The sequence below is a fragment of the Cheilinus undulatus genome, linkage group 14, assembly GCF_018320785.1.
Source record: "Cheilinus undulatus linkage group 14, ASM1832078v1, whole genome shotgun sequence".
Lineage (NCBI taxonomy): Eukaryota > Metazoa > Chordata > Actinopteri > Labriformes > Labridae > Cheilinus > Cheilinus undulatus.
Genome location: NC_054878.1, coordinates 13,324,006 through 13,341,060, shown reverse-complemented (window position 1 = coordinate 13,341,060; position 17,055 = coordinate 13,324,006). Strand labels below are relative to the sequence as shown.

General features: G+C 38.0%; 1 protein-coding gene across 1 annotated transcript; it reads left to right on the top strand.

The window, feature by feature from the left end:
- The first annotated feature begins 2,619 nt into the window (after positions 1 to 2,619).
- On the top strand, positions 2,620 to 15,920 carry LOC121521771 (26S proteasome regulatory subunit 4). Its single transcript, XM_041805934.1, has 11 exons — positions 2,620 to 2,670; positions 3,192 to 3,245; positions 4,183 to 4,279; positions 5,479 to 5,603; positions 5,749 to 5,934; positions 6,089 to 6,217; positions 6,391 to 6,487; positions 9,127 to 9,316; positions 9,907 to 10,058; positions 12,052 to 12,206; positions 15,593 to 15,920. The coding sequence occupies exons 1-11, from the start codon at positions 2,668 to 2,670 to the stop codon at positions 15,725 to 15,727; spliced, it is 1,323 nt and encodes a 440-aa protein (XP_041661868.1). The 5' UTR covers positions 2,620 to 2,667; the 3' UTR covers positions 15,728 to 15,920.
- Positions 15,921 to 17,055: the final 1,135 nt, after the last annotated feature.

Sequence of the window (17,055 nt, the reverse complement as noted above, 5' to 3'; positions counted from 1 at the left end):
GTATTTTTTTTACTACCGGTTGTGTTGCTGCAAAGCCAGAATTTCCCCTCCGGGGATCAATAAAGTCTTATCTTATCTTAATTGGTTATTTGACATTTTAATCAAATCTATCACAACTTCGTGCTGCAAAATACAGATGTTGACATGTTTTAGGCAATCACTTGGCAGCCAGTGGGGCTGGCTAGCTGGGGCTCTAGCCATTAGGGCTTTCTCATCCGTAAGAGATGTAGCCTTATACATAAAACAACAGCTGTCACATAATGGTAATTTGAGAAAAGACAACAATAATTCAATTTTTACCTCCGCCGAGGAGGTTACATGATCAGGTGGGTTTGTGCCCCTCTTTGTTAGTTTGTTAGCAACATAACTCAAAAGGTTGTGGACAGATTTTCATGAAATTTTAGGAAATGTCAGAAATGGCATAAGGAAGAACTGATTAGATTTTGGGAGTGATCCGGATCACCGTCTGGATCCAGGAATTTTTAAAAGGATTCTGTACTATTGGGAGGTAGGGCTAATGGCGGAGGTCTGCGCTGTTGCCACTTTACACCAGGAGATGGCAGACACGAGTAACTTCAATCCCAGCAGCATTTTATGGGTGTGTTTCTATTCAAAGTTTTGGAGTTTATAGAGTTTCAAAGACGCACACCTGGTCGAGGAGACAAGTTGGAGCATAACAGAGAGAAAGACAGCGAACTGTAGCGAGAATACTCACAATGCTGGGAGAAATAGAGGAATATTCACCCTCTGCCATGACTTCCAGTCATCCAGAGAGACCATGGGTGAGACTGTCAGTGCATCTGTTGCCACCTGCAGGCAATGCTTCTACAATGGCAGGGCACCCGCAGCAAAGCCAATGTTGTGCCTCACTGCATGTCCACCCCACCAGGGAGGGAGTAATTGGCAAATGCCAAGGTGGGGGGCACATGGGGACGGATCCAGGAAATTTTTTTAAGGATTTTTCACTATTGGAAGATAGGGATAATGGCAGAGGTCTGTCTTTTCCGAGTGCTTTTCTAGTTAACCCTCAGATCCTACTATGTCCGTTTAGAGGACATTCATCATTTTTATCATCATTTTTTTGAGTTGAGTTGTTACCTCTGAATTCTGCAGCCTGGGCCTAAGAAAGGGGGACATTTGGACAATTTCAATTTTGCCCTCACTTTGTAGCAAGTGGGTGGACATGCATGAGGATGCACGGGTCCTTTCGATCAATAGGTGAGAATATCTCATATCTCAATTATGCAGTAAATTTATATATGCGTGTAATTGGCATATTTGTGGTCACATTGGTTAGAGGTGGAAATGTGCGTGTTCGTGATTCAAGCCTACATATAAATCCTCTGATTTTTTATGCCTGTACGTAAAATAAACCTAACATGAACAAATGCATTTACTCGCATATGATTTAATAGAGGAGGAGGCTCAAGAAAAGGATGGTAAAACTCATCTGTACAGCATGGGCACTATCTCACTTAATCCAACTCATAGGCATAGTGGACAATTACCGGCATAAAAAGGGTGTAACATTGAATTTTTTAATTTTTTTTTCTTAGTGGTCAGGGTTGAAGTTGTTGAAGAGATCTGAAGCAGTGAAAGTTAAAAAAAAATGTTGAAAAATTATTATTTTATTAACGCCTTTCTGCATGTCCGTTTTCTGGACAAACAAGGACACATGGAGCTAAAATATGAAATTTGGCACTACAGAAAAAAATTTCAATGCATCAAAATCAATTCTACTACTCATCAATCTGTCTATTTATCGAAAAAAAAGTTGTTTTTTTCTAGATCATTTTATATGGGAATTATGGTGTTTTTGTGTTTTGTTTTGTTTTGTTTTTTTACCATAAAAAATACCAGTGACATGGTGTACAATAACTGGCATAAAAAGGGTGTAACATTGAATTTATTTATTTATTTATTTTAGTGGTCAGGGTTGAAGTTGTTGAAGAGACTTGAAGCAGTGAAAGTTTAAAAAAAATGTTGAAAAATGATTACTTTATTAACACCTTTCTGCATGTCCTTTTTCTGGACAAACAAGGACAGATGGAGCCAAAAATTACAAGAGAGCAAGGGTTAAGAATGAAATAAAGATTTAAAGTTAAATTTGAATTAAAACCAGGCACGGTTTTCTTGTATATTTGTTTGGTGTAATGTGGCCTATAACAATGTATTCATCAACATCTAATTATGTTGAGCTCACTGTGTGTGGGTGGTAGCCTTTCATTTAGAAGAAGCAGAGTTAACTATTTAAAAAAAAAAGGAGGGGTTCCATAAGAACGTGGTCAAAAAAGGAAAAAAATCCCCCAAAATAAAACTTTCACTGAAAGTCAGTGACTTGTGTTAAAAAATATGCCTTTGAGCAGCAATGTTGAACTGCTGCTGTAGTCAGCCATTGAGGATGAACGATACTGAAGTGTTGGCTGAAAATGGGTAATGTTTTTTTCTCGGTGAGGACTGAGTGTGTTTTTCTTTAATCCAAACTGTTGTACATAAGTTATCCAGTTCCATTTTTCATAGGGTTTCCAAAATGCAGACTCAAAGTGAAAATGAGTCACTTAAGCTGACACAGTAGTGGATTGGCGACAGGACACTGTTTTATTCGGATGTTTTTGGCCCCGTTGACTAGCCGTAACCACTGACGTCATTTCAGAGCGACAGGCAACAATGGTAAGTGAGCAAGCAATTTTCTCTTCGGCTCTTATGTTTATTTTTTTAAAAGACATTTTTGGCGAGTAAAGTGTAACTTGTTGTACTTGGAGCGTTACAATTCGCACCGTTACATAGTTTCAGAATACCATATGTCTTTTTCCGGAGTAAAAGCAGAATTATAAATCAGTAGTAGCCTACTAGCTCGAGGCTAGCAGCATTAGCATTTTCCTCCGTTGGCAGCAGACGTTAGCCTAGCTCTGATTAGCAAAGTCATTCATACCGAAGAAGTAATTTGTCCCTGAAATCTATTTTATCACTATTCTCAGTGGTGTAAGTCATTATCGTTGGATCTATCTCACTAATAACAATAATGAACATGCTAAGTTAAGCTATTCTAGCGGGTATCGGCATTGAAAGCTAACATTACTGTTCCCTACCCGGCTAATCTAGAAAGAGACATTGCTGGCTATAACGGAAAAATAACACTGGTAGCTTCTCCTCGGTTGAATGTCAGAATAATATGTGTTTTATTCTTGTAGGGTCAAAGCCAGAGTGGAGGACACGGTCCAGGAGGAGGCAAGAAAGATGACAAGGTGAGAATGGCACAACGTCTGACTGCTAAAATAAATCTGGACGGCTTTTAAGTAGAAATAACATCTTCTTTATGTTGTTTACAAGAAGCATAATGTCTTAGAGGGAAATTATTAATATGGTAAGGATGGTAGTATATGTCCTAAGAATATAAACCATACAAAGCCGGGATGTTTTGATCTGCTGCTTGTGCTTTGTCATCACTACCTGACTAGCCATCAGTACATGCGGTTTGTTAAACATTTGTCCACAACAGGGTTTTTTTACATCATTTTATGAGCAAAGGAAAAGTCTTCAAGTCCTATCTTCGTGAAGATGGCACATGTGGAAGTATTTATGATGTAATGATTTCACAGTTTTAATTTCTGTTAAAATTTGGACTTAAAATTAATCAAGAGAAAGAAAATTTGATCTAAAACAATGTATGCCTAGCATTTGCACACTCCTATTACATAAATGTCCTTTATAGCTTTGTTAAAAATACCCAGAAAATTCCCTGAGCTATCAGTATTTATTTCATGCAGCCTAAAGATCAATACAATCCAAAATTGACTGATAAAATGGGCGGTCTGCTCTCAAGGTCTCCTCCTCCCGTGTCTGTCTGCATCTCCTGGGATGCCAACATGTGCCCACATCTTTTCCTTTCAGTATAAATGTCACTGTTTCAGATGTTTTTAAAATGTTTCAGTGGCAGAGAGAAGCATATTATTTGTTATTGTATCGATACTATTATTATGAAATTTTCCATGGAGTGCAGTTGTTCTCATTTTTACCAGTAAATTTGAGATTAATTAATTAAAAAGCTTGTTGCAAAAAGATTTGTTTTTTAATCGTTTGACAGCACTGCTTTTTATTCATGTTTAATGGTTTATCAGTGTTGAGTATTTTGAAAGCTAGTGCCTTTTCTGACATGTGCCATCCTCTTTTCGGTGTCTTAAGGACAAGAAAAAGAAATACGAGCCTCCAATTCCCACCAGAGTTGGCAAGAAAAAGAAGAAGACTAAGGGACCAGATGCTGCCAGCAAACTACCACTGGGTAAGGAACTGAAAAAGCATTGAGTAGTGTTTTATCTGTCTTTTTCTCTTGTTTTTAAGGCTTGTAAATTGGATTAAAATGGTGGTTCTCAAATGGTCTAGCTTCAGGACCCAGCAGCCCTCATTAATGTGAAATGTGACCCAATTTTTCCAAAGATTTTCAGATTTACTTAAAGATGTGGCAGTTTGGACCCAGACAGAGAAAGGAAAAACATGTTTGAAAGGGCATCAGTACAGAATGATAGGAAAACATGCATGCATACACTTTAACCTGCTTCCTGTGATAACATGTATAATTTGTTTGTTTTTATTCTGGAGAACTTAACATATAATTGTAGGAAAACACCGGTGATAAACCAGGATAATGGGATAAATATGCTAAGACCTAAATTTAAGTATTATCATGGTAAAACAGTAAAAAAGCCAAAAACATATGGATGCTTTGGTACCCAGGCACACATTCCCAACCCACTGAAAACAGCTCTGGGACCATTGTCTGGTTTCTGACCATCCAGCTGACAATCACTGGATGAAAATGATTAAAAAACAACTTCATACTGAAAGACTTCAGCAACATTAATTTGCTTAGTAAAATGACCAATAAAGGTCCTTATTGTATAGGAGAGGCAACACCTAAATCAGTGCAGTGACAGGAGAGAAATGAAACAGGTTGTTTATCTCTCTCTATGCTACTCTGCATAATAGGCTCACCACTGCTCCTTAATGTCATATTTCACTTTAAAAAGCTCTGCTAAGTAAACAAGTCAAAAGTCATCCAAACCTTGCGTGTCAAACATTTAATTTTCCACTGTTTTTCTTTTTTAGTCCATAAAAGTTCCTTCTCTGTGTTTTTAAAACATTAAATCAACCTGAAGATTCTTATTTTCTTTCAAAAAAATGTACGTCTATCATAACATAAAGCCATTTTTAGCTTCAGACAGTAATGAAACAACAACAATTTTAAATGGAAAAAAAGAAAAATTTCAAAATGAGGAGATTAACCACAATTAAAAGCTAAATTTCAGATTAATCATGATTAAAGATGTAATTGTTTAACAGTCCTATTTATTTTTAGAAGTTATTACATTTTCATGTCTTCCTTTATTTAAATTTTGATTTTGTTGAAGCTGGTGTCTGTATGATATATATATATTTTTTTTTTTACATAATCTGCATTTCTTGCCTGTATTTGCATTTCAGTCACCCCTCACACTCAGTGCCGTCTGAAGCTGCTAAAACAGGAGCGGATCAAAGACTATCTTCTGATGGAGGAGGAATTCATCAGGAATCAGGAGCAGATGAAGCCTCTGGAAGAAAAACAGGAGGTCAGTCATTCTTATGACTGTGCAAACACTGTCTTTCTTAAGAAAAAAAGTCCAATTCCAAATAAACTTTCATAGATAAAAGAAATAACGCTTCTGCCATAATTTTGCTCAAACTTAAAATATTCCTGGTCCCTCTGTTTTATAGGAGGAGAGGTCAAAGGTGGATGACCTGCGGGGAACCCCTATGTCTGTGGGCACTCTCGAGGAAATTATTGATGACAACCATGCCATCGTTTCCACCTCAGTTGGATCAGAGCACTATGTCAGCATTCTGTCGTTTGTAGATAAAGATCTGCTGGAGCCTGGCTGCTCTGTCCTGCTAAACCACAAGGTAACATTCAGCGAAATCCTTTGTGTGTCTCCTATTCAGTGATGTAAGTCCTGCTATTCCTGGATGACCTTGTAATGAAAATTTGTAAAGTCTGGATGCCTTCTCATAACGATTGGCTGGTAATTAACCACGATGTTGTGTGTGTAACTTGTAGGTTCATGCTGTGATTGGGGTGCTGATGGACGACACTGATCCCTTGGTAACAGTCATGAAGGTGGAGAAGGCCCCTCAAGAAACCTACGCTGACATTGGAGGACTGGATAATCAGATCCAGGAAATCAAGGTACTTCCCAGATGCACTACAACCTCCCACAACAAAAGAAAATTTCTATTAAAAACTAAAGGATTTTGCCTGACATTTGACAAATAAACGTGCCAATTTTTTTTATCACATTATCTATGGTTAATATTTTTTTTCTTTTGATACTGAGGCACATTTTTTAATGTTTTAATCAGGAGTCAGTGGAGTTGCCCCTCACACATCCCGAGTATTATGAAGAGATGGGCATCAAGCCCCCAAAAGGTGTCATCTTATATGGACCACCTGGTACAGGTAAGCGCCTCTACCTGACCATTTACCATCAATGCTTAAAAGTTTTACAGGAAAATCTATTCATGGGAATTCAACCCGCTAACTTTGAAACCATCCTTATCCATGGATATTTTGTGAAGAAATAAAGGAAATTAGGGCTGATGAAATGCAAGTAATTGATTTGTGTGCTTCATGTTTAACATGAAATGATCAGAAAGTTAGAGAGCATTTATATTTGGGATGCCATTCATTTAGATAATCTGATGAGATTGCAGTTTTGGGAATAAGTGAAAACAGAAAATATATCCTGTATGAAGATCAACTAAGTCTTGCCTTTTTAGTGTAATCACATCAGTATGTTTTTAAATTGAATCTTGGTGACAAGATCTTTGCATACCCAGGTTGAAAGCAGGTTTAAAAAATGTACTCAGCCTTGGGAGACCTTTTGGCAAAGTGACAGTCTTTCACCAACATCGTGCCAGTCTCAGACTGACTGCCATGGACAAAATGCTCTGCAGTGATACATTTTTGTTGAAATTCAAAAATATTAAAAAAGCTTTACAGGAATCAAAATCTAAACACTGAATAACTATGGCGGTTTCAGTATTTTCCTTCAAGCAGCAAAATCAACTAAACAGGAATCATTATTTTGTAATTAACATTTCTCATGCACCACATTCAACAATGTTATTCAGAAGCTTGACAAAACAGAATTGTTCTTCAGTGAAGATCTGAAAACAAATAGACTGTTAAAGCGTGAAGGACTTTACTTTTGCTTTTCTGCAAATTAAATATCAATCAATCAGCCCGTCTTTATTTGTTTAGTGCTAATTTAGAACCAAAGTTATCTCAAAACACTTCATAAAGAGGGCAGGTGTAGACTGTACTATTTGATTTGGACCCGACATTAATAACCATGTGCTCAGCACTAGTAACATTAAGCCTTGTTACAGGGGCGATGAAAACCTCTCTTATAACAGGCAAGAACCCTCAAGCAGAATCAGGCTCATGTTGACAGTCATCTGCTGAAGTTGGGGCTGGAAATGGGTAGGGGAAAGCAGAAAGAGGGACAAGAGAAAAAATATAAAGTTTTGGCTGTCATGCCACAAATGATCTTCAGTTTTGCAGGATGTGGCTGTAACATCAGTAATGATGGCAGCATTTTGTCAAGAATTGGCAGTAATAACTATGACTGATGGCATGTAATGTTAGCTTTAAGAGCAAGGGGAATAATGAAATGGAGAGGACTATTGCTGATAATTATAGCAGTTGAAGTAGAGCTCCTCTTAGATTAACTGTTCTAGTAATGATGATGAAGTAAGGATGATGGTAGATGAAGCAGTTGCAGACAGGCAGATCCAAAGCAGTAAGCTTTTGATGCCCATTATATCAGGAGTAGGGTGTTTGATATTTGCAGGAACAGCTATGCAAACTGATCATTGTAATACCAAAATTATCAAAAATAATGGCAATGACAGAGAGGTTTAATCTCTCTGGATTTCAGCAGTATTTTTTATTACATTGGTATGTATTACACTTATTTTTAAGGACAGTATACTCATAGATGAAGTTGTTATGGTTCAGATTTGGTTTGAGGGATGACAATCATAAGACATGACATACGTATGTGCCTTTTCTACCACCATAGTTCAGAGTAGAAATCATCAGGTTACTCAAGATACAATATGTTGTGCAATGCATGGCCCTTGATATCACAGTGCAGCTATTCTGTGATAACTGCTAAATTTTAAACAATTATACAGTGTTGTATCATGATATCTGATACACCTAAGAATACAAAAAACACCACTGTCTGACATTGTTTGGCTGTTTCTTTTACCCTCGTTTATAGCGCCACCGTGTGGAATCATAAGGCTGTTTTACAGTGAAGTGAATTGTCAGAGAAAAATACTTTTCTTTTTTCATATTTCAATCAAAGAATCAATATTGACAGCAGAAATTCTGTAATTATGTCACACAAGTCATAACAGCAACACTTTATCCTTCTCCTGTTTTAATCTTCTTATTTGACATGGGTATAATTTTTTTTTTTTCACCAAAAACTGTATTGTAGTGATTTCAACATTTATCATTCCCCATCAGGGTTGATACTAATCACTCACCTAACTTTGTGACTGTAATGTTATGTTGTTTTTAGTGAAGGAAAGAGATACCACCCAAAAATGGGGCATGTCTGTGTGACCTTTTAGAGGAGCACTGAGGCATGCATGAGCTTCATGAGCTATTTTTAGTTCCTAAAAACCTTTTAATTCAAGTAAGAGACTTTGAGCTATTTGGAAATTCATAAAATATTTAAATTAGTAAAATAGGTTGGTAGTAATATGAAAACCAGGTGAAATAGGACAATTATATGAGCCCTATCAAAGAAAATGTCACTGGAAACTGCATAAGCATTGGAAATGAAATGGCTACAGGTCTTCCTCTAAAATGCCACAAGATTTTATCTTCATACTCTTTAACTGAAAAAGACATCCAAATGATTTAATTCAATAGAGATAATTTAGCATAGCTATGAAATGTCGACTTCAGGCAATAGCTGACACTATTCAGCATATCAGGATGCTTAAATGAAACCCTAGCATCCTCTTTTCCAAGTGCTGTTGTGGTAGAGTATCAAAGATCTTTTCCTCATGCTCCAGGTAAAACGCTGCTTGCCAAGGCTGTAGCCAATCAGACGTCAGCCACCTTCCTGCGTGTGGTGGGCTCAGAGTTGATCCAGAAGTACCTGGGAGACGGGCCCAAGCTGGTGCGAGAGCTTTTCAGGGTGGCAGAGGAGCACGCGCCTTCTATCGTCTTCATCGATGAGATCGACGCCATTGGCACAAAGAGGTACGCAAATGCTCAACATAATACCGTCATACCAAGAATGTGAGAGACTGAGAGCACTTGAGCAGAGGTAATGTGTCACCCGCAGTGCTGAGGAGTCAGGAGTGGTTGACAAGGTGTTTGATTAGTAAGTGTGATAACTGGCTGTGCCTGAAAATATCACAGCTTTATTTTTAGTCAGCGTTTAACAGCACATTAACAGTGCTGCATGGATAACTTTTGTTGTTGCCAAGCTGAAAGTGCTTCTCTTCTGGAGTAATGTTGAAGTTTCAGTGTTGATGTCACTTTGAAAGTTTGTTTTTTAGGTTTATATTGTGTACAAAGGAGCTGTATTATAAAAGAGTCAGCCTCTTTATGTGCAGTAGAATGGCTGATCTCCATTTATTTTCCTTCATAATGTTGCTGAGTCATGCTAAGACTTCATTAGATTCTGCATTGGATTTCTGTGCTCATACGAAAAAAAACACATAATCGGCTGCATCAATGATATGTAGACTGCAGTAGGGACAACATTGTGGTCCTCACAGTCTTAGGTTCAAACATGATTAAATGCATATAGAAATTGTTCATACAGATGTTTTGTGTTTATGTAGATATGATTCTAACTCTGGTGGTGAGAGGGAGATCCAGAGGACCATGCTGGAACTTCTCAACCAGCTGGATGGCTTCGACTCACGAGGAGATGTCAAAGTTATCATGGCCACCAATCGGATAGAAACCCTGGACCCCGCCCTCATCAGGCCAGGTCAGTGAGAGTCTTGTTTGGTCTGGTTCTGTCATGCTGATTTTTGGCCCATATTCCTCCTTCAAACCAAAGTCAGCAAAGACAAGAGTATTGCATGGCTCTGAAATTATCTTGAAGATTATCCTGTGGCATGTTAGGAGTAGTCTTTCCCTCTCTGACATGCTCTGAAGATATTTAGAGATGCTCTAATGACATCATAAATATCGAATATGTAAGAAATCCTGTTGTGTGGGGGGAACACTAAAGCTGCAGAGCAGGCATGAACTGGATTATTCGAAAGAGCAATAGCCAGTCAGGGAACTAGCTGACCAAAGGAGGAAGCACAACAAACACAGCCATGGCAAAAAGTAAATGTGAAGCATAAAGTTATACAAACGTCAGACATGGAGGACTAACTTGTTGATATGTGGTGTCAACTTAAGTGTTTGTACAACACGTCCTGTAAAACAAATCTCAATCAATGACAAGGAGAGGAATGAGTACTGAAATCCAGTGCCAACAAGGCAGCGGTACCAACATGTCTGATACCTACCAAACCAAATCAAAACAAAGCTTTTGGTGCAGCTGCACTCCCAACGCAACCTCCCTATAGTCAAAGTAAAGGCACAAAATACCTTGGACACAACATAGCTAATGTAACACAACTTGATTTAGATAATAAGAATATGAATGTCTTTTATTCGTTTTGCTGCGGAGTAGTGTCAGCTCCGCTTGCATGTATCTTTAGTTTACTTACTTAAAGAGTAACTACAAAACTTTAAATATAGTATTTATGGTGCTGATCATTTGGATTCTATGTTAAGAGAAATCTCTCTTTTTGATGTTGTTTTTTGATTATTATTTGTTTATATCCATAGTGGATGGATGGAGGCACAGATTGGGATGAGGTGGGGGGTTAAGTTTGCATGCACATAAGAGATCATCATGTATCATTATAAAACTTAATTTTAGGATTTAAATTTACTTTAAAATGCTAAAATGAAATTAAACAAACTTGTACTAACAGATAACTTGTTAGAATTGTAAAGTGACACTAGCAGGTTCTAATAGGACTAACATTTAAAATACTCTTTAAAAATCATTAGAAAATTAAGAGAATAGTAGAGGGAAATATTAGAAAAATAATACACTTTGATTATAGTCTGATTATAGTATGGTTTTATTAATTGTAGGAATTTGTTCATGGTAGATTTTTAATTTCAAGATTTAATATATTGCCCAATTTTAAGTATAAAGTTGCTTTTACAATTATCAAAGTGGTTTTGGTGCCATTGACCAGTATCATATTCTTTCCTCCTTAAAGTATTGATTCAGTCACCGGTATCCATTTAGCACCAGTATCAGAAAAATCCCAAACGATCCCAAACCCAGCATTTGACCACACAAGATTTCAGGTTTTGAGAATGGAGACTCTGGTTATTGGTGAATGAATCTGTTAGTGTGGTGTGCTCTGCTGGTCATCTTGTTGCACACCACACACTGTAAGAGCTAAACAGTTGTTATTTGTCACCATGTGTGAGGCCTCGTACATTAGAAAAAATAGGCGCAGATTTTAAAAACCTTGTTGTTTGTGTAAAGCTTAACTCTTTTGTTTTCTAACCTTTTCACGGGAGTTGGAACTGGTCGTTAAATTGACTGAATGTTCTTAATTTGAAGTCTCGATGAAAAACACGTTTTTTGGTATTTTCATTGAATTATCTCTTGACCTTGTCATTATTTCTGAAACTAAATAAGACTTGCACCAGAGCAGTTTTCTCCAAGAAGCATTTGCAGTAATTGCTTTCTTGAATGACTAATGTTTGATAAATTCAGTGTTTGATCAGTTGGCACCTTGCAGTGTTTAACTGTCAGATTGGCACAAACTGAGAGTCATTGGCTTTAGTCCAGTGAATAAAATGTCAAACAATAAAAATATGACTGAGATAACTGTCAGAATCTATTTTTAGCAGCACTTTGAAGGCAATTTACAATTTTTCTTTTCTTTTCCCCTCAGGGAGAATCGACCGTAAGATCGAGTTCCCTCTGCCAGACGAGAAGACCAAACGCAGGATTTTCCAGATCCACACCAGCCGCATGACAGTCGCAGATGATGTCACCCTCGATGACCTCATCCTGGCGAAGGATGACCTATCAGGAGCAGACATTAAGGTGAGACTAAGACCCTCTGTGAACAGCTGCAAACTGGCTTTTTCTCTTATAACAATCACTAATTCATAAATGTGACCCCATATACAGCCAAAGTGCCACAATGTGCCCCATGTGATTAATGGTGATTGTTGTCCTATGATCATGGAGTTTTTGGTTTTATCTTTATTTTAACCCCTTTTCTTTTGCTGTAGTAGTAGTAGTGGGAGCAAACCATCCTAACATAGGAGTGGATTAAGCAGCATGATCGGGGTTGTGTCTAATCGAACTGCATCTTTTCCCCGTCTTTTTACTTAATTTGCTCCAGCCTGGTTTTCAGACTGCAGCCACTTATTGATTAAATGATTGGTTGGCAGCGGGCCAGCCCCCACTGTGGCTCACCAGAGAGAGTCAAACGGTATAAAGCTGTCTGAAGGGGAGCCACAAGGACTTGTTTTCTACATTATTGTTGCATCAACACATTTTATAGTGTTATGTCCTCCATCCAAAGTGTTTACTGTACATTTACAACTTTAGCTCTGACTGACTCAGCTCTGCTGCCCTCATGTGGTGTAGAATGAAATGACGCCTTCAAAAGGTGTTATCAGTCACTCTTGAAATGTTTCTTCTAAGTGGATTTGATTTTTATGAATGCCATATAAATAATGTAACAATAATTTGTTAAAAACAATTTTTAGCAACTTTTGTTATGTCTAAAAATTCAGCGTTAGCTTGTGAAAATTAGGGCTGTTACAGGTGTTCTAAAATAACAATTTAGCAGATTCAGATACCAATATTGATGCTCTTTCGTTACTTCTTTTGGTATAAGACTCCCACTATGCCAGCATTTTCATAAATGATTGAGCTGTAAAATAGATCAAAGTCTGTCCCACACATGATATCTTCTCTCTAATAAAATATCTCTTCTTTGATTGCATGTATACTTGATATTAGCATTATGTAGGCTGGACACAACAGTTAAACAGTGATACAGATATCTGTTCAAGTCAAATAATTTGCAGATGGCTGATATTTGTCAGTAGGGCAGATACCGACCAATACTGATGTTGGACAGATGCATTGGTGCATCCGTACTTTAAATGTAGAGTAAATATTTTACAATCCTTATTTAACACAGTAGATGAAAAAAAATCCGGTGCAGGCCAGTTTTCTAGGTATGCTTTTACTATGGTGATGTGATCTATATGCATGCTTCCTCTTCTGTACTCCACCTCTTAGACTATGTGTATCACAGTGTTAAAAGATTTAAAACTAACTCCATCATTGTACTCTATGAATTGATAGGTTGGCCATCACTAACATTATGCAGTCAACTTCATTGCATATTTTTGTGTATATAATAAACAAATATCCATGTAGTCTTTTGTTGGGTCTCCAGAGGTTTTCAGTGCTGTCCTCCCAGGTGGATTTCTTACCGGTTTAGAGGAGTTTGTTCTGAGCTGGGTGAAAGGGTCTTTGCCTATTTTGCTCCTTGGACCTGGAATAACTTGCAAGGCTCCCTACAGCTGAAAACTCTAGTCTCACTGCATCATTTAAACACAATGTTAAAAGGCATTTAACTGAAAAACGTGATTGCTTTATTTAGCTAGTTTCATATTTTCTCTGCCTCTCTTGTTAATGCAGGGTCTTAAAAAGTATTAAAAGTTGATAAATCAATCTATTCAAAAATTAAGGCTTTTATAAAGACTGAAGGGATTTTAAGTTTTGTTTGCTGTTTTGTATTTTTATATTCTTCACAGGAGTTGCAGGCTAGTTCTGTTTATTTTCCTTTTTACAGTTCATTTTTATCAGACATGAGAATCTGATGGAACTCCCTCAGATGTTTACGTTTTGGACCCTCTGAGCTGCCAGTGCATTCTTAAAGCTCAGCTTTGTCTCAAGCTACTACTTAACCATGTGATTAAGAGACAGATGTATGTTAAAGATGGTTAAATGTATTATGTATTGATACACTTAAGACTGCAACATCACTTTTTTCTTATCCAGCATTGGTTCTAAAAACTTGACTTTCTTAAATTTGTAATTTTCACAACTGCAGTGATTTTTTTAAGATGTCTTCAACTGTTACCTCTTTTACTCAGATTGCACCAACAGTTGTGCTGTGATTGCTTTCTAAAGTTACTGGGAATATTATACATGCAAATGCACATTCAGGTGTTCTGATTGCAATATTCAAGCTTTCTTAATTTTTTCTCAGATTTTATGAATGTAATGGTTTGAGTTTAAAACGGTGTTGGCTAAATAAAGACAATATATTGCCTTTAGCATCTATATAAGTGATACACAGATGCAGCATCCGCTGATATTTGCCCTGTTGACAGCACATAATGTGACCTGAACCACTGTCACTGGAAGATGTTTATCTGTGGTGTCCCATCAATTTAATGCTGGGTTATAGCACATCTAACTGCATATTCAGAGAACAGGTTTGTTATTGAGCACAAGAAGTGACCTGATGGATAAACTCTGATCTTTTTTCTGGTCAGTCATGAGAGAAAATGTTGGCAGTATGGGAGTGTTGCACCAAAAGAAGTAAGGAAAACCTTTCAGCAGTCTGCTGACTTGATTTTTTAACCCCCAGTGTTGAAGTCACCCCTGATTTCAACAATCAGTCAAACTATACAGTTTATTGTAACCTATGATTTTCAAGACAACAAGCACTTTGTCAACCATTTTATTTAAAGGTGCTCTACAAATAAAGTTTTACTAATTATAACTTTATTTTTTATCATGTCTTGACAGGATGTAACCTTTGAGTGAATGCTCTAACAACACAACAAATATTCACAACCACTAGACTCATAAAGTCACACCAAAGGTGTGTGTGCATGGCACATTAGTAGTGTAGTAGTGTCTGTCTAGCTTTGTTTAAATGTGTATTGCTATGGGAGTAAACAAGTTCTTCAAGTTATATCACCAGATTTCTTTTCACTTTCTCTTTTGAGCCCGATAAGTATCTGTTTACTCAGTAGTCTAAATTGTTGTTGATTTACATTCTGTCCCTACAAATTGATTGCACATTTTTGTAGTGGACTGTTTGACCACCTAAAGCCTCTCTCCTAATGCAACCTTGGCAAACAGATAAACTGTGCTGTTTCTAGGTCTTCCTTTGTATCTGCTGTGTCCACATGTCACCGGTATACCACGCTGCTGTTTTTCTCTTTACACGTGTTACTAGTTTGCCCTGTTAGGCAGGAAGCTAAACACACATAGTCAGATTAAATGACAACACAAAGCACAACATTGTTTCTGCTGCCTCTTGGTTCCACTGCATTAGAATAAGCCTCCACAATCTCCATATGCAGTTTAGTCCACAGAAACGGTTACTACAGCTGAAACCAAGCTGCCTCCTTGTTATTTATGAGCTCTCCTCTCTCTGTGTCCTCCAGGCCATCTGCACAGAAGCTGGCCTCATGGCTTTGCGGGAGCGCCGCATGAAAGTCACCAACGAAGACTTCAAGAAGTCCAAGGAAAATGTCCTGTACAAGAAGCAGGAGGGCACACCAGAGGGGCTTTACCTCTAACCTTCAAACTTTTACAGATCCAGCCCTCCCTCTCCTTTATCTATCGCTGTGTGAAAGAGACGAGGCAGCAGCTGAGTTGTCTGCCTCCCCAGAGAGTTTTGATATATTTTGTGCATGTAATATCCCACTTATCCCACTCTCCTGTTACCGTTATGTGTAAAGACAATAAATAAAAAGACAAAAAAGCAACAGATTATGGCGTTTTTCTCTAATGATTGCCTTTGGTGTTGGTCTTTTTGATCTGCTTTTGTTGGAGTGTTTCTGCTCACAGCAGCACCCTCTTATATCTTGTTTGCACAGAGGCAGCATCTGTTGACGTCTGCTTCTTATTGGATTGCTGTGTATTGAGTTCATTGCTGTGCTGTAATATCTTGAGATAATTAATCACATGAATTATTCAATTAGTTCAGTCTCTGTGTAGCTGCCCTCTGTGTCACAAACAGAATCAATCTTATCAATATGCAAAGTCATGTCTTTCCCTTTACTTTTCTGTCTCTGCATACTCTCTGAGGACATTACCTTTTATTTCAAAGCCAAGAGGAAAGAAAAAGGCCTTAAGGAGTTGCCCATCCCCTTTTTAAAAGAGGCATTCTCTAGTAATTACAGGAATAAGACTCCCACACACTTGACGAAAGTGCAGATGCATATAATTAAATCTCAGGGTTACAGAACGAGATAAAACGTCCTGACTGCAGCATTTTATTGGACTTTGCCTCCAGGAGCTGCATGTCGTTGCACTAATGCTTCACTCTGAAGTGTTGAAAAGGACTGCTCCTTTGCAGTAAAGAAAAGTTGACTTGGTACACGTTTTGATTTCATGGTGCATGATGATATATTTGGCAGAGGGATGAGAGCGCTCTGTGATTTTATTTTGCTGTCTTCTATTCAAAATTCAGCCTTCCCGTTATTACAGCACGGTTAAGTAAATCCAGCTAAGCTGCCCGCTCTGCAGTCTGACATGAGGGGGGAACAGCAGAGTTGATTTAATTCCTCTTGATGTGGAGCCATGTGTAACTCAGTGCTCAGCAGAAAGTGGCCCCATGCAGCAGGCATCGAACCACTTTACAGGGCCATCTCTGGGCTCTGAGTGAGAATGAGGCTACTGCTGCAGCCCCCTCCTCGGAAACACTCTCCTTATTAAATCAGTCACGCATTTCAACTGCAGCTCATACATCGCAGCGCATTCAGCAAATGGGAGAAGGAAAAAAAAACATTTAAATCAAGCGTGGCGTGTTGGGCCAGAGATGCTGGGAGGGCTACAAGAAGAGGGGTGTGCGTTCTAATGAGGCATTTGCCCTGTCAGCTCAAGGAAAACTGGGTTGGGTTTT

Bases quoted from the DNA above. Each gene is read 5' to 3' on its own strand.
- LOC121521771 (XM_041805934.1), top strand. The intron at 6,218-6,390 runs GTACTTCCCAGA...TGTTTTAATCAG, and splicing joins ATCAGATCCAGGAAATCAAG to GAGTCAGTGGAGTTGCCCCT. The intron at 6,488-9,126 runs GTAAGCGCCTCT...CTCATGCTCCAG, and splicing joins ATATGGACCACCTGGTACAG to GTAAAACGCTGCTTGCCAAG.